At 39.9% G+C, this 25,939-nt stretch overlaps 1 protein-coding gene across 1 annotated transcript in view; it reads left to right on the forward strand.

The window, feature by feature from the left end:
* The window catches only part of ATP8A2 (ATPase phospholipid transporting 8A2), a 314,236-nt gene that overhangs the window by 201,232 nt on the left and 87,065 nt on the right, over positions 1-25,939 (forward strand). Inside the window, exons 28-33 of the mRNA XM_058045068.1 lie at positions 2,920-2,994; positions 5,621-5,743; positions 6,768-6,846; positions 10,500-10,561; positions 10,877-10,933; positions 14,642-14,749. Of these exons, the coding sequence (XP_057901051.1) occupies positions 2,920-2,994; positions 5,621-5,743; positions 6,768-6,846; positions 10,500-10,561; positions 10,877-10,933; positions 14,642-14,749 (504 nt within the window). The remainder of the gene's footprint in view (positions 1-2,919; positions 2,995-5,620; positions 5,744-6,767; positions 6,847-10,499; positions 10,562-10,876; positions 10,934-14,641; positions 14,750-25,939) is intronic.

The following is a 25,939-nucleotide window of genomic DNA, read 5'->3' on the forward strand; positions in this document are numbered from 1 at the left end:
GTCTGTTGCTGGAGGACTGGTTGTAGGAAGCTATGGTTTCAGAAAGCAGTTGTTTCCTAAGCAGCACGAGCCAATGTTACAAAAGGCCTCATCATTTGCTACCAAACCTTTGAAGTTTGCTTTGCCCAGTGGGATCTAGAAAACTGAGCAGAGCACAGTCAGGTTGCCAACTAAGCCAGACAGGCTTGTGATTTGTGAGCTATTTATTGTTTCTAGAATTGTTGCCCTCATTCATCGTTGCAATTAATTGCAACAAGCCTGGAGATGATAAATGCCTAGATCATTATTGCTAAATATCTGGGAGCATGCTATTTTAGAGCTCAGATTCTTCCTAGAATAAACCCTCAAGTTCCTAACTTGAACACCCCAAATAAATTGTGGTTTCTTTTTGGATCCTCAAGCTCTGTACCAAAGAGGTTCCATATGTTTCTTTTGAAGAGCCGATGTGTAGAAGTGGCTGGAACACTGCAAGGGTGAGACTGTGACTGGCCAGTGTGCTGCTTTGGGCCATTAACTGTGTCCTTAGAGTGAGCTTTAGAGAGTATTCCTTCAAGGTAGCAATGCAATAGATAGAACTCATGATAAAAAGTTGGGATGTAGAGTGTGTATTCTGTCCTTCTTCTGGACAGAGCTGGTGAGGTGAGGCCTTAAAGGCTCTTTTAATTGAATGCATGTTTGGCAATGGGAAAGAACAAGGCACTTTTTTTTAGCAAACCCAAGAAATATTTTGCAGTTTATACTAGGCTGGTGCATTTCATCTAAGTGACAGAGGAATGAAACTGTTGGCCCTTAAGAAAATTTACAAGGGCACTTTGTAAACTGCAAGCTGCGAGAGGGGCAGCAGGTATTGAAAAGTGCAAGCTTCAGAGTAATATAGTGAGAAATAAATAGAACCTTGCTACTTGAAAGAGCATCTGACAGTTTAAAAAATTGCAGGAAGTAATTTTAAACAGATTACCAACTGTGCAAAGCATAGCTATAAACAGATGAGTTGGAATCAGTGTCATTGTTTCTTACTTGAACAATGAGAGTTCATTAGAACCGATGATTAATATCAAACAAGAATGGTGATATAATAGCTGTAAGAATTGAGAAATAAGAGCTCAACTAACCTGGTCTCTGGTTGTGAACAGTGGTAGTTCTCTGGCAGACTCATCTGGTCTCCAGCATTCCTTCTGTGATTTTTTTTTTTTCAAATTGCCTTTTGCATCTACAGCATCATCTGGGAGACATTTCCATAGGCCAGCCATATATTGTGTGAAGAAGTTTCCCTTTCTCCTTTTGTGTAGCATGTGAATTTCATGTCTTGCAGCAGTGCCTATTTGAACAGCTATGTGTTATTCTTTCCAACCTTGTAAATACTTTAATATTGCATGAAGTTGCCTCTGTCCCATGTTAGAGTCATGGTCTGTTTAGATATTGCATCTATGAAAACAGTGATAGGTCTTGATGCAGTCTCATTTTCTACTTGGTTTTTTGGGGTTTTTTTCCCCCCTGATTATTCTGTATTCATTTTGGGTGGGAGCAGGGAGAGATCAGATGATGTACAGCTAACTGCTTGTTATCTGAGATGTTCTGCTAGGCCACTAATACTGCACAAGTGAGCCAGAGAATAAATGATGCTGGTAGGAGAGTGCTGCCCAATGAGTGACAGAATGGTGTCAGAAAAGATACCTGGCACTAAGTGCCATGGGCTCTCAGGGAGCAGGAAGGGAATGGGCATGGTTGGCACTTGGCTGATCTGCAATACATAGTGCATCCAGTGCAACATGGACTTGTGAAGTAAATGCAACACAAAATATGTTGAAACAGGGTGGTTAGAGGGAGTGTTCTCACACACAATATTGAAATAATTTTGAACAAAGTAATATGGTGTACTGTAGATTTTGAAAGGGGCTGTTGCCAGAAATTCTCAGAAATCTTTTGTTATCTAATAAGTGTAATGATTTCACATACAGACTGTTTCAGGACGCCCTTAAACTGCTATTGTTCTTTCAGTTTCCAATTTACTTGGAAAATTATAATTCTTCCTCTTCTTTGTTATGTTGTTTCCCTGAACTTCTCTCAATGTCCACTAAGAAACTTTGTTCCAACCCAGTACAGCAGTTTGTGCTTCAAAAAGGTGCTTAAGCAAGATTAATATGCTCAAGGAATCTGCATCCATGGAAATGCTGAAAAGAGTTTACCTTTGCACTGAAGCTTAAAGCTGTTTCCTGGGATTGTGTCATTACAGAATCCCCTCAGTTGGAAAACCACTTGAAGTCCATCTTTTGTTTAAAGCAGGGTGAACATTAAATGCCAACTAGGTTGCTCAGGGCTTGCCCAGTTGCATTTGTAAACTTGTTAAAGGATGAAGGCTCTGCAGCCTGTTTTGCAACCTCTTCCAATTTTAATTATTAAATAGATAGTGAAATAAATAATAATGTTTGCATAATTTAAACAATAAAATTACAATATAATCATGATCATGTAACTGACAAGTAGATATCATTGTAATTCTGGGACTGTAAAAATCAACATAAGTTAAGCAGAACATCCATCAAAGCAGTTATCTTGAAAATTTTGGTCTTTAGCAAACATGATGGAAATGAGGCTGGCTTCTGGCTGCAAGCATATTAATTTGCCAGTGATAAGGATTTTGTAATAGTTTGATGCCATCTATTTTTTAGAGCAATGATGTAAATACAACTAATTGTTCCATAGCCTGAGTATTTTATTTTAAACAAGGAGTACTTGGCCAGTATTTAAAATGTAAGACTTGAAAGTAACTGCCTGGCACTGCTGATAATTATTTTTAGAGCATGACAAGCATCTCTCTCCAGATGGTGGTCTGTATTCCACATCCTTCTCCTCTACTGTGAATGGAAGGATGGACTGCAGGAGTAATCTAAAGCTTTTTGTAACTTGTCTCTTTTCCAGCTTTGGTTTGCTTTCGTTAATGGATTTTCCGGGCAGATCTTATTTGAGCGATGGTGCATCGGTCTGTATAACGTGGTAAGTGCTGCATGTTTTGACTTGATAGTGCTTGGGACTACTATGTTATTTTGTTGTGTCCCATTTTTCACTGGTAACTGTCCTAAGTGTATGTCAGGAAAGGTGAGTTCATTTGTAAAAGCCACTTGGAATCCACTCTGAGATAGGGAAAATATAATTTTAAAATTTCACTTTTATTGCAAAATGAAAATTTGGGAGAACACCTTGAAAGAAATGTTTAACCTAATATAACCTGCATAAAGATCTGCAGATTTTAGATAGAATTTAATTTTCTCTTTGAAAGCATTTTCAGTGTTTTGTACTGAATATTTTCATGACAGATCATGCTCAAAACACTCCTAATCTCTGAGTTTTGATGATTTTTTTTCCCTTCAGACCCTGGAGAGTTAGATGCTGAGAGGAGTTACTTCGGGTTGACTTGTGCTCCCTTAGGTACAGGAAGAGAAGCTGCATCACTGTGTCATCAGCAGTCTGGGAGTGGTTTCTGATTTTCAACATGGCCTGCGGGGTGCTACCCTGTGTCATATGACTTAATTACTTAAATCAGTAATATTATTACTTAAATCAGTAATATTATTTAATCAGTCACATGGATGAAAGTCTGAAGGATCTCTGGAACCAAGTTCTGTATAATACCATAGAGCTGTGTTGGTGTTTTTGAGAGTATTACCTTTGCAATGTTACAAGTGGCCCAGTGCCTGGATTTATAAACTGCTAGGACACTGGTAGTGTTAAAAAGTCTCTTCACAGGGAGAGAATTTAAATTTTTCGTTAAAAAAACTCATTCCAAATATATGCTAATACAGAAAAAGCCAGCAAATTATCACTGAATAGTATTAATGGAACCACTTAACTTCTGTCACATTAATTTTTAAAATGATGGCACAAGCTCCCATATTCCATGAGATTTCATACTCTTAGTTGAAGATACTTATTCAAGGATTTATCATTCCCTTGATTCCCTTCACCCTAATTTCCTGACTGTTAGCAGTCTCTGTCATTCATGTTTAGATATTTGCATCTATTATCTTTAAACCTCATTTGATGAATCTATCTACTCTACCTAAAGCTTCTGGATAAAACTCATCTTCTGTAATCAGAAACTAAACCTTGTTTTTTGAGGTCAATATTTTCTAAAATTAGGTTGTGTGGACTCATGGAGAATAAATGCTTGTAAGATATTGGGACTTCCACAATTTGCCGCTCTGAGATTTTGAAGTGCTTTTAACTAAGTCATTCTCTTCTTTGCAGATTAACCCTTTTTTTCATTAGTAATCTCATTAAAATATGAGGTGTATGAAATCATAATGGCTTTGTAATTCCTGATTTTGTACTAGTTCACACTGGAAGTTTGCCTTGCTGATCAAAACCACTGGAAGATTCACTTCGAGTGAGAATGTAAATGTCCCAATAAACACAGGAAACCAGGGGAAGTACGTTAAAGCTGTATAACAGCATGGTCTTCTTTGGAATATATTGGACCAGTGCTCTCAGTTTCAGTTCTCTACTCTCAGCCTGCTGCCATTTTAGCCATATGGTTTATCACTTCAGGGGTGAAGACACACAATTCCCGCTGGATGAAGGGCTATAATTATTGATTCTCACTCATCTCTGTTCTTCCCTGTTGTTCTTTGTCTGCTCCCCTGCTGCCAGCGTGCTGCTGGTGGGAATCACAGCCCACCTTCTCCAAATGTGCACACATCCTAGACACAGTTCATAACTCCAACCTGCTTCTTAATTTCAAGAACACTTCTCAAACTGGTAAAAATAAATGTATGTATAGGATTTAAAGTGATGTTTCTGATATAAACTATTGATGTAAAAGGAAGTGAATGAAGTTTAGTGTTCTGACTTGCACCCTGGTGTAACTTTCCCTCTGTGCCTGCACTGTGGACCACAAGAAGCATGGATACCCAAGCTGGCTTTAAATGAGCTGCCTCAGATCCTGGAAACGCTTCAAGAGCAGCACTGTTAAAGTCAGTGGAGGCTAATTTACTCTGCTTCTGGCAGAGTGTCCTGCTGCCTGTCTTGGAAGGCGTCCGAGGCTTGGTCATCCAAGCGTCTGCCCGTAGCACAGACACACACTGCAGTTAATTTGTTCCTATCAGTTCATGCCTGCCAGGGGAATCCCCAAAGTACCATAATGCAGAATGGCCTTTGTTGCTCAGTAGATTTTTTCTTTTAAATGGGATTTCCACATTTACTCTGTCTGTAAACTTAGCAGTGGTTAAGCACATTGCATATCTAATTATGGCTACAACTGCAGTTATATTGGAACCTATTCCCACAAGGTTATTTTATAAAAATTCATACTGTCTTTCCATTGCAGTCCGATGTGTCTGACCCTTGCTGGATTTGCTGGTACATCAGAAACTTAACTTCTTGGGTTTAATTTATTGGTTAATAATACTAATTTTCTTTCATGTTTCTGTTGTTCACAAGTCAATATTTGAGAGTTACAAATTAATGTTTGGACCATTGAAAATTATGCCAAATAACATGCTAGGTAGTAGTAAGTCTTCACTGAAGTCTGTGAGAATTTTGCTTTTGTCTAGATAAGGAAACACTATATGAGATACACTTAAAACTAAGAGCTGCTTTCAGTTAGTGTTTGCTTTCCTTGCAGATTTTCACAGCACTGCCACCCTTTACTCTGGGAATTTTTGAACGGTCGTGTACTCAAGATAGCATGCTTCGATTTCCACAGCTATACAAAATCACTCAAAATGCAGATGGTTTCAACACAAGGGTAAGGAAAACTCTGTTACTCTAAGAAAAAACATAAACATTCTGATACTCCAGATTTTTCATGTCAGAAAATAACCTATTTCCTGATGTTACTTCTGCTTTAGGCTAAGCACTAAGAGTGATTGTTCGGCCTTCCAGTTCTTTCCAAGGGATTATTTTTTATTTAAATAAAGAACATCCTTGTTTATAAATAAGGATTTTCTGCTGTGACTTCCCCTGAAACTACTCCTGAAATATCCATAAACTTTGATTCAGTATTAGATTCCTATCCAAGCATGATTTTTCAGTTCACAGCTACTGATAAGCCACAATGACATTGCCTGGATTTATTTAACATATGTCTTGTCACAGCACTCTTTGCTAGGATGCTTTTTCATAGTTAGCATAGCTCTGTTCTAGTAGTTCTTTTGGAAAATAGAATTTGAATTGGCTTATTTGGACTTCTGAGTTTTGAAGAACACATTTTACTTCATTTTGCTGTTTAAATGCTGGAAAATGCCAGCGTTTGATATTCTGTCTTTTCCATAATGAGCACATCTAAATGTACTTCTGAATCAAGGAAGCTGTAGGATTGCTTTGTTTGGAGAGGAAATTGTAGAGTACATAAAGCTTTAGTTTGTGCAAAATTATATTATCTGCTAGTAAAAACTGTGGGGCACAAAGTATTTATCCATTTAAAGAAAATGGAATATTTCATAATACTGAATCACTCTTTTAAAATTATTCTTTGAGGTAATTAAACAAAGTTGACTCAAGCTGTCTGCCTTATTTCAATAAAGATCTTAAGCTGAAGCAGGCTTGCCTATTATGCTTCAAGTTGGTAGAATAAAATGATCGAATTGGACCAGTGTTTTCTTGTGAAAGAGCAGAAATTGTCAGAGAAAATAGATCCTGCAGAAGTTTGAGTATTTCACTTCAGGACAAACATTTTTTGACTCTAAACTACACAATGAAGTGTTTGTTAGGAGTTAGAGGGAGGTCAAGAGTTTTGGACTTTACTGATGGCTTGGTTTGTTTTCCCTCAGGTTTTCTGGGGTCATTGCATCAATGCCCTCATCCATTCCATCATTCTTTTCTGGTTTCCACTGAAAGTGCTGGAGCATGGTAAGGGCTTCATTATTTCTTATGTGAGTAACTGATGTTCAGTCTTACAGAACCAGTGTGTTTGCAGAACGGGGGTCGTGACAAGTCCCAAGAAATAATGCTGCCAGACAGTTCAATAGTCTTTAGCTGCTGAGCTTGGCAGGTTGTCTAGTGGCTTTCAGAAATTATTCTAATCTAACATAATTATTGTTCATATAGTGACTTTAATAGGTGAAAAATGAAACTACTGCTTTGCTAAGAAGTCTTACCCAAATACTGAGTGATGTTTTATGAAATGCCTTTTCTTTTTTTTATGGTAGTGTGTTGAGATCTCAGCATTTGATTGAATAATGTTCTTACAGAAGCTGCCTTAGAACCATTTGCTTTATATCTTGTTGGAACTCCCCCATTCTATAAAGCAGTACTGTGAAAAAGAACTGGCTGGAATGGAAGTAAACCAGATCAAGAGTCAGAGATACTGGGGAAATAAGACTCTTTGGTGTACAAATTAGGGTTATTATTAAGTTTTGCTTTCAAGGTAATGCAACTTTTCAGGGTAATGCAGCTACATGGTATTTCAGGGACCAGTAAGTCCCATGTGGTTACTACCTAGCTTTCCAGTATAGCTGTGTAGGTGGGAAAAACCGCTGGAAATCTGTTCTTTGATTGTGGTAAGAAATAGCATTAGATCAAATGAGGAATTTGGGGCTGGTGAAGAGAATATTTATCTAAAATCATTAATTTTTCACAAGTGAAACTCCTTCGTGGAAAACACTGATTTTAAGAAAACCTTCTAGGCTCCAGAATGGACTAACTGGGGAGGAGGTGAAAGAAATAAAAAGGGAGGGAAGATGAATGCTCATGTCAGAGGCATGATAGTAAAGATACTTGTGGGGATTAGGTTCATGCCACTCTACTTGGCTGATCAAAATGTCAGTATCATATCCTCAGTGGGAACTTTGATGACTGATGGACCATATAACAAAGGGACTTGCCTTTCATCTGTACATGGGCTGAAAGAAGGTTCCATTTTGTGGGAGAGGGGCTTTTATGGTTGGTTGGTTTTTGTTTTGATTTGAGGAGTTTTGTTGTTCTGTTACACTGTTTTTATGACAAATGTTAACTTGAATTGCTCTTTTTAACATTCAACTGCAGAAATTTTAGGTTAACATCTGTAGTGTTTATAGTTAAAATTACGTAGTCTCCCATAGAGGTTTTTGTAGTTCCCAAATAGATAATGTGCTTTAAATTTCAACAATTAGAATTATAAGACAGAAAACCAGCTCAGAGGCTAACTTTCTGACTTCCTTTGAATAAATTGCTCAGTTTTTTTTTCCAGAGAGGAATGAATATTGAATTTTCAAGTTTCTTTGCATTTCCAAGTGCAAGAAGGATTTCAGTGCCAGAGACAAAAATGTGCCATTCACACTGGGATGGTCCTTAACCTCTTGAGTTCCTTAGGATGTGAAGTACATGTAGTCTAGGAATGGGCACTTGTATACCTTCAGAAATGAATGTTCATTGAGCATGCTGCTGTTCTCATTAGCACAAATATCATTCCTTTCAGGACTCTATAGCCTCCCAAAGTGAAAGGTCATGGAAAACACTAAAAAGTAAAGACATTAACTTACTGCACTAAAATAGATAACTCTAAAGAAGTTGAGACTTACAGGAAAACGTATTCAATCATTTAAATGTTCACTGTGATGTTACACCAGAGCATGGCTGTGTCATGTCAGCTTATTCTAGCAAAACTGATGAGTTCAGGAATGCCTTTTTCTCATTAAACTGAGCCTTTTGGCACCAACACGATTCAATTGGCATGGGAGACTAAGTTCCCTAGTGCTCTCCACCTCTTTCATGGGCACCAGGTGAAAGAGCAGGGTGACTGTAAAATCTTGGTGTGTCCCTGAATGATGTGGTAAATGGCTGAAGCCACTGCAGAGGAGCTGGGCTGAGGAGGATGCCAGTGGCTAGAAACCATGCCAGCTCCTAACCTAGCTGTCTCAGGCTTTAGCTCCAGTTGCAGTGTTAGTCACTCTGCTGCTCTTTCTTAGTAGTTAATATTGAAAAGAAAGCAGAGATACAGAACTAGCAACTTTTGGGAAATATTCAGACCCTGTCACTTCTTTGGAGACAGCCACGTGCAGCATGGTAGAAGGAAAACAAAACAAGTAAGCTTGGGTTAATTGTACTGTATAAATGTATAGGGGTTTTTAGGTGTAAGCTAGACTGGATCTTCATCACAGAGATCAGGGTGCCAGGAACTCTTCTTTATAGGCTTAAATATTTACTGATCCTGGAGCACACAACTTTTGTTTAAGGATGTCAAATCCAGTTTTCCAAATAAATCTAACAAAATGTTACTGATGCCTTGAGAGGCTACCTAGAAGGAGGCTAGACAGTGTTAAAGGAATAAAGTAGGTATTTATTGAAAGACCTTCAAAGGATGCACCTTGGGCACTACAAGAGCCTGGCTGAGACTACACCCAAGCTGGACAGTGGGTCACGAGTTTTCACACTTGTGTAAGTTTTGGTCTATTTACATATTGGGGTTCATTGACCAATTACAGCTTCAGGTCATTACGTCCCATCCTCTCAGACTGCTCTTCTCAATTTGCTGCTGTTTATACCTTTTGAGCCTGAAGCTGCGATGGTGTCCTTGGTTCTTGGGCTGGAAAAGAATTGTTTTGTCTGACTAAACTGTGAGGAGAACTTGCTAGCGCTTGGTATGAAGTTCAGAGTTATATACTACTGCAGGACAGAATCTGGATAATATGAAAGCTAAAACTTAAGGCATCATCATGGCAGAGCTGCTCACACTGCTAGGCAGTATGTGTTTAGGAATGAATCCAAGGTTTTATCATAAGCCTTTTTGTCCCTGCTGTTCATGTATTTCCCGAGCAGTTGTCTTAAAACATGTGAAAATAGCAATACTTATCATGCTTGAGTAATGCTTGGAAACTCCTGTGAGTACAAGTTCAATTGGCATTCATGTGGTGGTTGAATGTGTTTTCATGGTGTTCCAGTTTGATTCAGCAAGGGCTGAGAGACTAAATGACATTTGAAGTATTGCCAAGATTGGCACTTCCAAATGATAGATTAGCATGTATGTGCTCACCCTTGTGCACAGCTGATAGAGAACGGGTGGCCAGAGACTGAGTACTGCTCAGTTATGGAACTAACCTCCAGGAGATATTGTACATGTTGATATGTGTCCTTTACAAATTAAACTGTCCCTGCTCTTAGCTCAGCTCTCTTTCACCACAAGTCAGCTGGTGTTTTACTGCTTTTTCATCACAGGCATGCAAATAATAAATATTGTTAGAAGTGACACTACAGGACAGATAGCAACAGAAAAAGTGGCAGGGATATACCTCAGCTCTTACAACCAAATTACATGTTAAGGTCTGGTGAACACTGCCCCTTTGCTAGGCCAGCTTCAGGCAACTGGAGCTATGGATGGATGGATGCTCTCTCCATGCACCGTGTCTGAGGCCCAGCTGAGCACAACTTCTGCATTACCATTACCTCATGGTCTCTAGGAGTGCTTTTCAATGTTCAAGAAGGAAAGGTTGGGGCCAGTTATTCTCTCCTGAAAATCTGCTTGTTCTTTTGTCCATTCTGTTGATAAACTGACAACAAAGGTGATCATCTTTATCTTCTTCTTTCAGATGCAGTATTCACAAATGGACAGGGAGTTGACTATTTATTTGTTGGAAACATAGTTTACACTGTAAGTTTGTGTATCCTAGCAATCTTTGAATGGTAGAATTTCTTTCCAGCCTTTTTTTTACCACAAGAAAATGGTGTAAACCTGAAGAAAATATGTGAGTTTTTTTTAAAAAAATCAAGTGCATGATTTTCCCTCTTCCTTTTAATTTTTTTCCCAGACACGCACCAACAATAGTTTCTGCTCTGTCCTTTCTGCATCCCTTATCAAGTTCCTGGGTTGCTGCCTAAATGGTAGTAGCTTTTTATGTGTAAAGGGGAGATTGGGATTTGAGAGTGTTGGTAATGAAGTTGTCTTCTTTCTTCTTTTTTCTTGCAGTATGTTGTAGTCACTGTTTGTCTGAAAGCTGGCTTGGAAACAACTGCATGGACTAGAGTAAGTACTTTCCAGTATCTTTTATTTTATTAGCACACCTTCCTCCCTAATGAGTATTGATACAGATAAGAAGTACTAAAAATCATTTGGGACTTCAAAGTTCTAATTAGGTCTTTCATGTAAGGGTAGGCTGCTAAGCTCCCTAAGTACAGAATGTGAGAGGAATGAACTCGTAGATCACACAATATCTGTGATGAAAAAGGGCAGCCTGACAGAAGTGGGAAGAGCACACTAAAAGCATATTGTCAACATCTCTACTTAAAAATGAGCAGAATTTTGCATGAAATCAACATACTACTGAAATTGCTTAAGAAAATGCATCAAGAAAATTATCCTTTGTAGTCTGTAGCTCCTTCAAAATTAATGCAATAGGGAATGAAAGGTGTCTGCCCACAGATAAACAACTAGGCTTGAAAACATCTTTGATCCAGGTAAAAAGAACTAGTGGTGACTCCACATTGGTTGAATTGTTTTGTTTTTTTTTGGTTTTTCTTTTTGAAACTTAGTGTAATAAGGATGTCAGTTGAATAGTTATGTTGTTTCCTTGATTTGAGTTATTGGCTTGAAATGGGCAAGTGCTCTGTTACAGATAGGTGACAGAATCCGGCAGGGCAGTGAGCTCCAAAGAGTTTGAGGGACAGGGAGGGAAGGGCTCCTGTGTTGATGAACTTTAAACACCTTTCTCCCTTCCTTTCCCCTAGCCCCTCTGAAACACCAATTTTTTAAATTTTGATGGAGTCTCTTTTTCTCCACACCAATAAGATACTTTGTGGGAATCCAGTTTTCATGATGTACAAAGAAACTCTGCCCTCAAGGCTAAGATGTTTTGAGGACACATATTCTTATTCTACCAGTTTCTTCAAGGATTTGGCTTAGGTCATGTTAACCTCATTGCTTCTGTTAGTTGTAAAATGTTTTATTTCATTCCTCCCAGGGGAATTGTGAAGATCAATGAGCTGACATCTGTTCTGAATTTTAAAGATGAAATGCTGTCTGTATGGGTTATTTAATTGTTAAGGAGATGTTAATATTTTCTGCCCCATTCTCTCATCTGAAAATAAAATCTGAGTGGTTTTTTGCTGTTGCTTATGCATCAGTTCTGTGTTGTGTATCAACATTTTAAAATGCAAAAATCCTTAAATTAATCCCTTGTGCACCAGAAAAGCGTATAACCAAGTCAGCATTGAGTGCATGTGAGCTTGTTTAGATCCTGTTTTGTTGCGAATTTTTTGATGGTTTCTGTTCTCTCCTCTTCCCTGGATAGGTAATGGGTGTCTTTTCAGCCACTTGAGGATAATCATGGGCCCCTTATTTCTAAACTTCTTTTTTAAAAGATACCATAATGTTTAGTAGATATTGGAGTTTTATAACTCTGGCATTTTACAGATAAATTATTGTTATTCACACAACAGTTGTGTTTAGAATCCATTTTTTTCTATATATACTTCTAAATCCTGCCCTATTGCTTGGAACAGTGACTCTCATCATCTCAAAATCTGATGTTGGTAATAGTTTCAGCTATGAGTGAATCAACACACAGAATCTTCAGGTTACTTGAAGAGTATTAAATTTACAACACTGAGTTAAGCCACTTCTCCATCATCAAGTGGATTGGTTACAGGCAATTTGTTTTAGAGAGTGAGAGGGACACTGCCACAAGGGAGAACAAGGTGGTTTCAACAGAAAACTTAAAATAAAAAACACAGTCAAAGTTTTGGGGACCATGGTATATCCCGTAGTTAGTGTGGAAAGAAAGGCTCTGATAAAAGTGGCAACATAATGGATAATAAAATCCACCCATTGAAGTTGAGTGGAGTAGCTTCATGTTACGTAGGGCCTGTGTGGAACACTGCAGTAGGCTTTTTCCCAAACACACAGAGCTTTTTTCATCACTGCTTTACCACACTGTAGCAACTGTTTCAGATAAGCAGGATACATGGGAGAGCCACACACTCTGTCTAGCTTATAAGCAAGAATCTTCTTGCAGCAGCCTTGCAGTACTTGATATTTGGGGAGCTGAGCATTACAGTGGCTCACCAGGGCAGGGCTTCTAGTCAGAATCTTGACGTGAATTGTGCTCAGTTTTCAGAAGAGCAAGTAGACTGAAAGGATAAAATCCCTCTTGTCCTCTTGAAGGATTTAAAAAAAATCCTTCAATTTCCTTCTTTTCTTCACATTTAAACAGAATTGAGCACATATGTGCGTATTTTGGAGGGGTTTTTTGGTTATGTGGGTTTGGGGCTGGGGTTTTTTGGTTAGTTTCTTTCTTGTTTGTTTGTTTTACATAAGGAGTTGTTTATTTACTGAGGTCAGATCTCCTGGGTCAAACAGAATAAATAGCAAAGTTTGAAAACAAATCTTCTTGCCTACTGTGTCTCTTCAGGAAGGGGCCTATCCCATGTCTTGCTTATTATTAGCCCAGCAACTTTCAGGGTTACACAAAATTCCAGCTTTCTGAGAGTGCCTAGAAGAGTGTTCTTTCCATTGCCTCTGACATTTTGTATGAATGCTTCTACTGTAAGGTAGTCTCTAGTTGATCCCAACTATCTGCCAGTCTGCGCTGGTGCTGCAGGCTCTTTGCTTGTTTGTTTTCACTGCCTGTGCTGGAGAAAGCTGTCCTTTCTGAGCATGTCCAGCGGTTGCAGATTAGGAGCAATCTTCTTCCAGAAGTTTTTATTTATCTCACAGCAAGCAGAACACAATATCAGACACTTCTTTGGTTCTCAGACATACTGTTCAAAAAGTCAACAGACACAGTCATCCAGTAGGAAATATAAAGCTGAGAGCTGAACAAACACGCTGTGTCCACCAGCACCCAGTATGTGAATTCATTCCCGTGTTCCTGAACTCATATGTAATTAGTAATTAAGATTTATGCAGGTACTTCTCTGAATTGGAGCCAAAGTCATCAGCCGCAGGAGTTGTTGGCATCCAGAAAAGTTGGAGCCAATAATGAGCTCAGTTGCTTGTTACAACTGAAATTACTGGTTCCATCCACTGTGGTGTAAAAGTAAAACAACTTAAATCATCTGAGCAGAAAAACAGTTTGGGTGTGTAGGAAAATTACTTTAATGCCACTGAGAAGAAGTTTTTGCTGGATGTCCTCTTGGTCATTTAATAGTTTTTATTTTCTCTTAGTGAGTCTACAGACTAAAGAACCAGTAAAGATGTAAGCTGCACTGCATGTGTGTAAATCAGTTAGAACACCTTTAAAACAAAAAAACAAATGGCAAAGTTGACCAGTAGATGTTGATTGTGGTAGTACACAACACTGAATCTTCCTCCAGAGAAGGTAAGTGATGTGTATGGCTTGTATGTGTACACGGCCATAGGGGATTTGTCCATGTGAACTTTAACCTGCACCTTTGAAAATTCCTACCTTGATTTACATGTTGAATCTGGAATGTGCGTGACAGGATACAGGAACTAGATGAGAGAAATTATGGTTCCAAGGAAAATCTGACGAGTTTTTGGAGATCCAAATAAGACAGATTGGCTGAGAAGAGTATCTGTCTGCCCTGCTATGAAGCAAAGATTAAAGAGAAGTGCTTTGTGCTGTTTGAACAACCTGTGCTACTGGCCCAAAACCAAGAGCAGTAGACAGGCCTGAGTGAGACCGACAGAGACCTGAACAGAGAAACACTTCTGGACTGGGTGGATGGAGGAAGTGGCGTGTGTTGACCCTGTTTCTCTCCCTGTTCTTGGCAGTTCAGTCACCTGGCCGTCTGGGGAAGCATGGTGCTCTGGCTCGTGTTCTTCGGCGTGTACTCGGCCATCTGGCCTACGTTCCCCATCGCGCCCGACATGCTGGGGCAGGTCAGTACCAACATCTGGCTCTGGGGATACGGCCCAGCACAGCTCCTTGCTGTCAGCCTCAGAGCTCACATGGTGCTAGCAAAGCACTGCTGCTCTAGTCAGAGTGCTTGGGCTTAATTTTAACCTTTTCTTAATCCCTGTATTCGTTTAGCTTAGTCTCCTCATGAGAAGAGCTCTCTTTGTCCCCCAAACTGACATCGTCCATGATAACATGCACTGTGGGTACTGCATGACAATTCCCAATTCACTGTGATGGCAGTAGTAATGGCTCTTTTGTTAGTGTCTAGTCCTGGCAAGATTTTGTGTGTTTGACAAAATGTTGTATTTGGTTTGGGATTTCATTTTGTCACGGGTTTGTTCTTTTCCATATGTTTGGTTTCATATTGTTGCTTTTTACCTTCATCCATTCTAAACCAAGAGAATTTCCTTGAGAATAGAATGAGATGGTCAGAAGCAGGAGAGCTGATACATTGCTGATTATGGCACTGGAGGAATTCTGGATTTGTTCCTTCCATGTCAGCTGAGCTCCAGGTAGTAAAATTTTCCCTTCAGTGTCATTATTTCAACCCCTGGTGAGAAGATCGAATAGCAGGCCTGTCAAAATCACTCAAAAGATTAATGCATAGGTAAAATAAGGGCATAGCAATTAACAATTGTAACAATTAAGGATTTTGTAATTTTACGATAAAAAGTTATTTTGTAGAGGTTGGAATGGCTTTCAGCTTTACCTGAAAAATGCATTGGGTTATAAGTTTAGACTTCCATGCAAAGATGGGATACAGAAAGAAAAAAAGCTATCTATCTAATAATTTCAAGAAATTATATTCTTAGATTGCTACCCTTATGTACTAGAAAATTATAATAAAAAACTCAAGTGTTGGCAAGCCAATTAGATTTTTCAGATTGCTCCCACGTTTGTATTCATCAAGAGCAGTCGGGCATGGTTTTGTTGCTGTTCTGGCTTAATACATATTTTATTATTATGTTTTAAAACACTGAAGATAATGGAGGCTATGATACATTTTCATGGACAGCTTTTTATGGCTGAGACTGACAGCTGACAGGCTGGTGAGTGACAGACAAAGCCTCAGTCCTCTGGTAGTATTTCATGATGATCTTGGCATGTTTCACAGCACACACAGCATCAGTAGCCCTAACTCACATTTTCGTATATCAGGCAATAATTTGACTTCAGTATCATGCAGACTGGAGAACAACTTGTCCTCTACAGCAGACTTTAGTGCTGCCATTAACATGTCAGCCCTCTAATATACAGACAATATGGCAAAATGTTGCTTCACGCACAAGGGGCCAAGCTATGCGGTTTAGCTTGCTGTTGCCTTTCTTTTTTTCCCAAAAGTGACTCTTATTTTTTATTGGAACTTAAGCAAAATTCATGTTGTGCTGGTCATCAGCGTTTGCTGCAGCATATAAAACCACAGGTCTTGGAACAAAACATTCACATTAATAAGGCTTTGGTTTTTCTTGACTATGTTTTTAGAAAGTGGTTGTATTTAGCCTTTGGTTTTATGCTCTGATTTTCTGACATTACAACTTGAGAAGTGGTACTAATATCTTGCCAAAATGAAAATAATCTGTTCTCCTTTTTTTTTTTTTTTTTTTTTTTAATGGAGAACATGTTTACCTTGGCTGGTAGAGTGTCCCAGTCCAGTACTTGTGGAGCTGTGTACGTGGATCAGTAATTATCAATCTAAAATGTTAAGGATAGGTGATCATTCTATAGAGATGATTTTTGAATACAAGCAGTCAGAAATAAGCTGTCTTATGGCTTTCAGTGTGTGCTAGAGGGGATCAATATCATTCTACCAGTTTTCTTGTATTTTTGAGAGAAGGAGCAGCCGTTGAAAAATGTGGGGGTTTTTTTTCTTTTTTTTTTTGTTTCACTTTTATCCTTTTGTAAAATCAAGGAAAGCTCCCAAGGTAAAGGGAGCTTGTTTACCACTCACATTAACTCCCACAGAGTCTCTTGAGTAATCGGTTGCTGTCATGAAACCAGCTCATGGTGAAATGAGCTGGGACTGTGTTAGGCTCTAGTCAGTAAAATGAGTTGCCCTGCTGCCTAGACTTTAACAATTTCTTTACTCTTGCTGGATTCTTTTGTTCATTTATAAATAATAAGGTGTCTTAAAAGCATTATTCTTGTTTCAGATCTTGCTAGTGTGCTTATCTTCAAATAAACTGAACTCCAGGATATTTTAGATCCTCATACTATGCAAATCTAACAGGATTTGAAGGAAGCTGATTTTAGCTGGAGTAGTCATTAGCATTTGTGCTCGACAGCACTTTGTGCCATTAGTAGAAGGCACAGGAGGTGCAAAACATTTTATTGTGTTGTTTCACCAAATGTCAGCATGAAACCTGGCAGACTTCAAATATGTGATGCTTTGATTCTGATGGGGTTTGTTAAACTGTTTGCACTAAGTATTTCTTTCTCTTGCCCATAATATCTTGAGCATTTTCACAGGGATATAATACCATTTTTCCTCCTTGGGGGCAAAGGAAAGCGACTTACTTATTCTCTCTTGTCAGAGTCAATATATTTCTTCTATTTTCACTAAAATATTAAGAGTGGAGTACTTGTGACATATTAAGACAAAGCCATGATTAAAATCTCAGTAGTCCTTAATAGAAATCTTCCAATAGTATGCATCTGGTACTTTGGGAAAAAACTCTTTCTGCTTTGGGAGAACCTTTTCAGATGCACAATTTCTCTTTAATAGTATCAGAAATAATAATGTAAGCAAACTCTCTGGTAGCTCTCTTGGCTTTCCTGAATTTCTGTATATTTTCAAGTGAATTTTTTAATATATTTACAAGAACAGTGACACCGAGAAGAGTTGGTGCCTTTTTTTTGTCTTGCCAAAGACAAAAAATTACAAAAGCCAAGATGCTTTGATAAGAACTGATTGCTTTTGAATGGTCACTTCCAGATAACAGGATTTTTTACAATATATGGGTCCTTTCCTGCCTTTTGGGTAGTTATGACTTACCACCACAGATTTTTGAAAGCAAGTACATGTTTGTGTTTTTAAAAAGAGCTATCTAGTTTGATACTCATTATCTGGAAGAAGTGGTACAAAAATGTGCCACTCTGAGGATGTGAGCTCCTATTTAATTATCATGTCCCTGAACTAACAGGGCTTGTAGCTCATAGCCCAGTGCTATTTTGTTGATAAGCACCTTAGCCACTATCCTGCCCTCATGCAGTCCTGGGTGTTTTGTTTGTTTGCCTGGGGATGGAGATTTAATGCCCTGAAGGGAACAGTGAATGCTAGCATTTGTGCTTATTTCCTATATGAGTCATACATATGGTGCAAGAAATATGCTGCTAATGCTCTGTTCTGTATTGGTTTCTTCATTGGAATTGAAGCATACTTTAGGTTCATGGGAATAATAGTGCACTGTATGGAATTAAAGTCTGTGTGCAGGTATTCCCACCCCCCACATGTCTAAATACCTGTACCTGAAAGCATGCATATGTGTACAAGAGGATGCTTTGAAAGTGCTCATGCTTTGAGTCTTGATCTAGACATTATCTAAGATAAATAAAAACAGGTATCTTCTTTCCCCACCTTGAGCAGAAATTTTTTGTTTCAAGGGAGAGTCGGGTTGGCAGGAAAAGGAGTATTCCTATCACCCTTCCGAAGCATCTGCTTGTTGATGATGAAAGAACTACGTAGCTGCGATTTCTTTCTTCCACTTTATTTACCTTAACATGTGTTGTATTTTGTGTCTGCTCCATTTGTTGTTGTTACCATTAAGGAAATACCTTTAGGAAGATGAGTATCAGTCTCGTGGTTTCTGCCTGAAGGAAAGGGTTTTAATCTGCTTTTGAGACAGACACGTGCTGTGGTTATTTTAAAGTGCAGGTTGGTGTTTCTAATTTTTTAGACTTCTGCTTTGTGCTATATGTAGTCATGTTGCAGAACTGGGGTTTAACAATCATCTTGATCTTAGGATGTCATTAGGAAGCCCATCTCATCAAAACCTCATGGCTGGATGTTTTGAAATTGGGGCTGCTGTACTTCCCAGTTACCTTTGTACAGCTGCATTTGAAAGACTTCTTGAATCAGAGTCCAAATACTTTTACCACCGGCATAGCTGAAACAGCTCCATGTAAGAGCCACTTTCATAGCTGTAATTGCAGGTGTGCTTTTATTTTCCAGTGCTCTGCACATCCTTGACAGACGATAATTATTTCTTGTCCAGTTGAACTATCAGATTCTTGCTAGGTTATCTTCTTATGAAGACTTTTAAAGAAGCTGCACACGGTGTTTACCTGGATTAAAGATGTTTTTTAAAAGATCCTAGTAGTGGAGATCTCTGGTTGATGCCATGTGATGTGACAGTAGCAGGACATGCTTGTTCTAACGGCTTGTTAAGAAGACATCTGTGCCTTTTTTAGCAAAGCTTCCCATTCATCTGTGTGTATGGCATTAGCAAGATGGGCTTGCCTTGACTATTGCACTGTTGTTGGCTTTTGAGGGAGGGAGGTGATGTAGACAGAGGGTGTGATGGACTCAGGTTGGATGGTTGGTTTTGTAGTTGGCCTTCGATCTGAAGCGCTCTCTGAGATCTTGCTGATTGAGCTCTTACCAAAGCATGTGAGAAAACTTCATGGTTTTCGAGACTTGGAAACAACAGGAAACACCCTCCAAAAATCCTGGAGGCAAGATAATAATCATTATTGTGGTGTAATAAACAGGTTTCACATTACTGCCCTTCCAAATCCACACTGCAAAGCTGACAACTTAATGTACATTTTTGTGTTGTCCAGAATACTTTTGTCTTACTCTCTACATTTGAATTGTTTTCCAGAGGTCTCTGTTGTTCTCTCTGGCTTCTCATATTTCCACAGTTTGGTGCTAGTTAGAAAATTGGCTGTTCTGATTGTGGTTTGTTTGTCTGCAATCAGTTGCACATTACATTGTGGTGTCAGTGCTTTGGTTGGTGAAAAAGCTTCATCCAGCTGTTATACGCAAATCAGACTTTGCTTGCAGATTGAGGTCCTTAATGCCTGCTGATCATGTTTGTTTTTGTTATTATGCACAGAGGTCTCCGTGGCACTTGATGTGGTTTTGGAACATTTTCTGCAGTTTTGGACTAGGCTCTGAGCGGACAAATTAGACTAACGAAGCATGCATATATTTTTAAGCATCTGTTGAAGGAGTGGATTTGTTGTTTTTATGAGCCACACATGGCTTTCAGAAATTAATCTCTCACTTCTAGATCTCTGGCATTGTGTTGTACTATGTCATACACCACAAAGATGAAAAAATGGAGATAAATTAATATTTTTATAAGTCATGAATGTGAAACTAATATATTAAGCATGCTTATTTTAACGCAGGCTAATCACCCAAAACATGCTCCTTTACCTATTTGGCAACTTTGACACAAACCTGTTCTAAATATTTCTGAAAGATGTCCCACACTTAATTTCTCCTTAGGAAATATTTTACGAAGGCTTTAAAGCAGGACTGTATATGCAGCTGTGCCCAGCACTGTGCTGGCAGTTCCTATATAGAGCCATGTGAAAATAGTGTTAAGCCAGAAGCATAAATACTCGTTCAGGTTTGGAAACTGGCAGTGCAGAGCGGTCAGCTGGCTTCAAACTTCTCCCAAGTGTTCATGTGTTCACCTTCACTTCTTGGTCCCTGCTCTGCAGAAGAACTGTGGCTGGCAGGTGAGTGCATTAGATGGGGGAGCAATAGGAAAGGGAGTGGCTGTGAATGGTTACCTACAGGTTGTACAGATGGTGCAGAGGTGGTCACCTGTTTTTTCTTCAGTGTTAGGGTGTAACCTGTGGCTCTAGCCATGCTGTCTGGTCAAGGCTGGTTTGGAGATCAGGTAGCTTTAACATGTAAATGCTGCTCAGTAGCCTAAATGAAAATACAGATCATTTACACTTTAGTGTAATTGCCCGTTATCTTGATTTATTGGTTTTGGAGTGGGGAAAAGCAGTGTCCAGGAACCAAGTTCCTTCACTCAGGATGGAATTACCATTCTGTAGTAATGGACTGTGCTTCAGAAGTTGCATCTTTCCTCAATTTGGAGTTCAGCGTTGCTTCACGTCCCTCAAAATTTTCCCAAATAGCTTTATTCTTATATTTAGAAGTAGCAAAGCCTTGTTGCAAGTTCATGGAAAGATGTTTGGAAGATATCCTAATCCATATTTTCTCAATTAGAAACAGCTGCCTTTTAAATATACAAAGGCAGCTACTGTATTGTACCAGAGGCAGTGTTTACTAATGCTCATGTCTACAAAAAAAGTCTGTGTTTTGAGCCCCGTTGACAAGCAAGGACAAACTGAGAATGTATGACTTGTCTCCTGGATCAGAGCATTCCTGATGTAGGCTGTGTTCTGCATTAGAAAATTAAGGATGAAAACCAAGCAGCTCTACAGTGTGGGTTTGTGATGTATGACAAGGGTTTGTGTGCATCTCAGTAAAAGAGAAAGCTGTTCCTCTGTTGGAAAAGTGGAAAGCAGCCAAGCAGTTTTTATGCCTCTCATGGAGCAGCACTTAGCCTCTGCAGCATCTTTAGCAGATGAAGTTTGTAGGTTAGCAGTGTCCTGCACAAGCTGGGCTGGTGGCAGCACAAGAGGCTTGGTAACCAGGAGGAGTGGGTCTGCCTCAACATGTGGGCACTGCTGAGCACTGCTTTGCCAGCTTGCCAGGTGTGCAAACCAGATGCATTTCCAGCTGCTGTGAAGACATCGAGCAATATCCTGTTCCTGTGTGGATGTTGTTGCCTAAACAATCTGGCATGATGAGGAAGGCCACAGCAGAGAGGATGTGAAAGCAGACCAGCGTGTTGCCATTCCCATAATCAATAGGACAGAAACAAAGGAAGGTGGCAGGGTAATTGTTTAGAGAAGATGGCTTTTAAAAGTGTGTTTAAACTCATAGCAATGAAGCTGTGAATCCTTTAGAAAGTAAGAGGAGCAGCAGATGGGATCTATTCCAGAGGGCAGGAGGTGACTGTGAGTTGGAATTAGTGGTTTTATGGCTTGCTTTGGTCACACTTAAGTTACTTGGTTTTCTGATGAATGCAGGGAAGCCCCCATAGCAGATATTTGGGGGTTGGTTGGGATGTTGTTTTTACCTTCGTTCCTTGGGGACAGAAGGGTCACGTTATGTTTTTATTTGAATTTATATATTATAAAGGAGTTTTGTTTGTGGAAGATTTTTTGTTTGTTTAGCTGAATTTGTGCTCGATGCCACTGTTTCTTTCCTTCACTAGCAGATTTCATTTTTGTAAGAGACAAGCATAACTATGTCACATGGGAAAATATTTCCAGATCAATTTGAAACATACCTTTATTCCCTTTCCTCCCTAAAGTATATGTTTCATGAGATAATTTTTTCCCCCCAATTGTATTATGTCAAAATTTGATCCAAAAAGCCCTGAGGAGTAAAAATGATCTCTCTTACATTGTTCTAAGGCAAGCATCGGTACACAGGAGTAGTGAGGCTGGAAGGAGTAGAGCCCCTCCAAATGCCCTGGCTGCTGGTGTGGGTCAGCCAGAGCAGCCTGGCCCCATGGCTTTCCTGGTAACTCAAGAGCTGACAGCAACGATGGTATCTCATGCTGCCTCTCTATTGGTGGATGTGGCAGGCAAAAAGCAACTGAATGCAGCCACTTCTGAGAGTGCCTTTGGGGTTTTGAGTCTGTGCAGGAAGTCAGACTGCTGCACCCATTTGGCTTGTGGAGTGTATTTCCTCATTTGGGTATTTGCAGCACTTGAGCTGGTGTTTTTATACCAGTACTCTTGACAGAAGATGTAGGAAGGAGTGTCCCCAGAGAGCTGTGTTTTCTTTGGATTCAATTGGATTGAAAGGAGAAAAGGAGAAAATTATTCAGGTGCTGTCCATAATATAATGCCTAAAGTGTGGAGGGGTTGGTTATGTTTACATGTGCCACCACTGGTCTCTGTAGCATAAAACCCAGCAATGGTACCTCTCAGTTGGCTGATGTTGGAAAAGAAGTTTCTTTCACTATTAGGAGCTGCAGCCTTATGCTGAGCATCTTGCAGAGCTACATCTTGCAGCTCTGGACATATCTCCCCTTTCTGAGATATGGCTTAGATAAGACAGTTTCATGCTTATTTGTAGAGTCAGCCAGCCAGTGCAGAGAAACCTTGGACAGTAGTGTTGTCACACACCAAAGAGCACAAGCAAGTATAAACATTGTTTCTCTGTACCATGGAGTGCTTTATGGCAGATGCTGAGTGAGGATTCAGTACAGTGGCCAAAATGTAGAATGAAAGTTAGACCCAACATGGCTCTTCTGTTTTCAATAAATTATCCCGAATGCAAGGTGTTAAACAGTATTTCTCTGCAAGTACTACTTACTACTTCTTACCCTGTTCAGTATCTGGAACCTGGCAGATCCTTTTAAAAGAAATGAGCTAGAACAATATTATATGCAAGCTTACTTTCATCATCTCACTCTCATTTGGATTGAAATGGTTTGTATCTCTTGTTAGAAGATTTCTGAGAAGGAAAAGTATGAAGACCTACCAGCCATCAGGTGCTCCTGTAATAAACTGTGAGCTGTACCCACTACTGAACAGAGGACATGCTGAGGGAATGAGTTTCCACACCATACTCAATTCATTACTTGCCATTGCATGGGTGTACAAAATGTGTGCATGACTCAAAGAGAAGATGCTATGGTTGTCAGAGTGTCATTTTATATTTTGCAAAAAAATGGCTGTCACCTTTGCAAGGACCTCTTTTGTGCAGTGTTTTGGAGTAGCCATCTGTTGTAGTAAATATCTAAAGGGTTTTCTTGTGGCACTTCATCATTAGTGCTTGGGTTCCAGCATGTTAGCATGTTAGCTAAGCAGCATTCTGTCCAGCAGTCTGTGTACATTCAGTAGAGCCACCAGTATTAGGCATTTTATTTTCAGCTATAGAGTAATCTTGTTGTGGGGTTCTGAAAGAATTTGTATGAAAGGTATACCAAAAGGGATATTTTTAGGCTAATTCTATTTCAGAGAAGCATGAAAAGTAATTACTTCAAGCTTTGCTTCAGAAGAGCTGCATTCAGGCAAAGCCTTTCCCAATTCAAGTGAAGGTTGTCCACTCTGAAAGAGAAATCAGAGCAATTTCTTTGATAATTTTACTTAGTTGACTGCTATTGTGCTTCTGTAAAATTGTATTATATATAACAAGAAATTTTAAAACATGGAGGAGGGAGAAGTGAATATATGGAATAACCAGACAGGTATCTGGTGGTGAGCAGAACAACTGAAAATAAAACTCTGTCAATCAGGTACCTATACAAAGTGCTGTTATTTGGGGCTAAGCAAAATCTCATTTAGCTAATGGGTCTCAGCGTTACTGTTCATTCAGAACAGATGGGAAGAGCAGTTGAACTCTTGAATCACTGGCATCCTCACACAGACCAAAAGGCATATGAAAGGCAGCCACAAAATGCAAAATGTTTTCCAAAGACCCAACAAAAGTTTAGTGACAAGTGTATTTGATTTTAGCTGTGTGTAAGGAAGAAAATGTTAATGAGGTGCATGGAATTATATTGAAAATTTGGAAAAAGAGGGAACTGAGAGGAAACTTCTAAGTAAAGACACTGAAAGTTGCACACACACCATGTGCCAGTTCTTTGCTGCCATCAAGCTTTAACAGAATCATAAAACCATAAGGCTGGGAAAGACCTCTGAGGTTGTCAAGTCCAACCATTAACCCAGCACTGCCAAGTGTCCCCAAGTGCACATCTGCATGTCTTTTAAATACCTTTAGGCATGGTGACTCTACGCCTTCCCTGGGTAGTATGTTCCAATGCCTGAGGACCCTTTCAATGAAAAAACTTGTTCTAATATCCAATCTAAACCTCCCTTAGCACAACTTGAGGCCATTTCCTCTTGTTCTTATCACTTCTTTTCTGGGGTGAGAAACTGACTCCCACCTAGCTATAACGTCATTTTGGGTAGCTGTAGAGAGAGCATTAAGTTCCACCTTTTGCCTAGGCTAAACAGCCCCAGCTCCCTCAGCTGCTCCTCACAGCACTTGTGCTCCAGAGCCTTCCCCAGCTCCGCTGCCCTTCCCTGGACACGCTCCAGCCCCTCAATGTCTCTCTGGCACTGAGGGGCCCAGAACTGAGCACAGGATTGGAGCTGTGGTCTCAGCAGTGCTGGGTACAGGGGGACGGTCCCTGCCCTGCTCCTGCTGGCCACACCTGGCTGAGCCAGGCCAGGATGCCATCAGCCTTCTGGGCTACCTGGGCACACCCTGGATCATATTCAGCCAGTTGTTGACCAGCACCTCCAGGTCCTTTTCTGCTTGGCAGCTTTCCAGACACTGCCTCTGGCCTGTAGTGCTGCCTGGGGTTGTTGTGGCTCAAGTGCAGGATCTAGCACTTGGCCTTGTTAAACCTCATACAGTTGGTCTCAGCCCATGGATCCATGCTGTCCAGGTCCCTCTGGAGAGCCTTCCTGCCCTCCAGCTTGGTGTCATCTGCACTTGACCCCCTCATCCAGATAAATGAGAAGATATTAAAAGTGATTGGCTCCAATACTGACCTGTAGGGAACACGACCAGTGACCAGCCACCCGTGGATTTATCTCCATTCCCCACCACTTTCTTGGCACAGCCATCCAGCCAGATTTTTACCCAGGAAACAGTGCAGCCATCCAAGCCATGAACAGTCAGTTTCTCCAGGAGAATGGTGTGTGAATTGGTATCAAAGGCTTTACTGAAGTCCAAATAGACAAGGTCCACAGCCTTTCCTTTTTCCACTAAGCAGGTCACCTAGACTGTTTCCTCTGTATTGTATTTCAGTAGACATTTAGTGAGTTGAACTCCCCCACAAGAACAAGGGCCAGTGATCCTGAGATTCTCCCATCTGCTTATGGAATATTTTTTCTGCCTCTTTTTCTTGTTTGGGTGCTCTATAATAGACTCTGACCACGATATTTGGCTTGTTGACCTTTCCCCTGATCCTTACACATAAACCCTCAACCCTGTCATCACTACCATCAAGCTCTAGATATTTATAAGGCTCCTTAACTTAAAAGGTTACCCCACCACCTGACCTTCCTTGCCCATCCCATCTGAAGAGGTTCTACTCACTGCAGCACTCCAGTTGTGTGAGTCATCCTACCATGTTCCCATTAATGCATCATTAGCTTTCCTCCTCTGCAGT

This window comes from Melospiza georgiana, chromosome 2 (assembly GCF_028018845.1).
Source record: "Melospiza georgiana isolate bMelGeo1 chromosome 2, bMelGeo1.pri, whole genome shotgun sequence".
NCBI classification, from domain to species: Eukaryota; Metazoa; Chordata; class Aves; order Passeriformes; family Passerellidae; genus Melospiza; species Melospiza georgiana.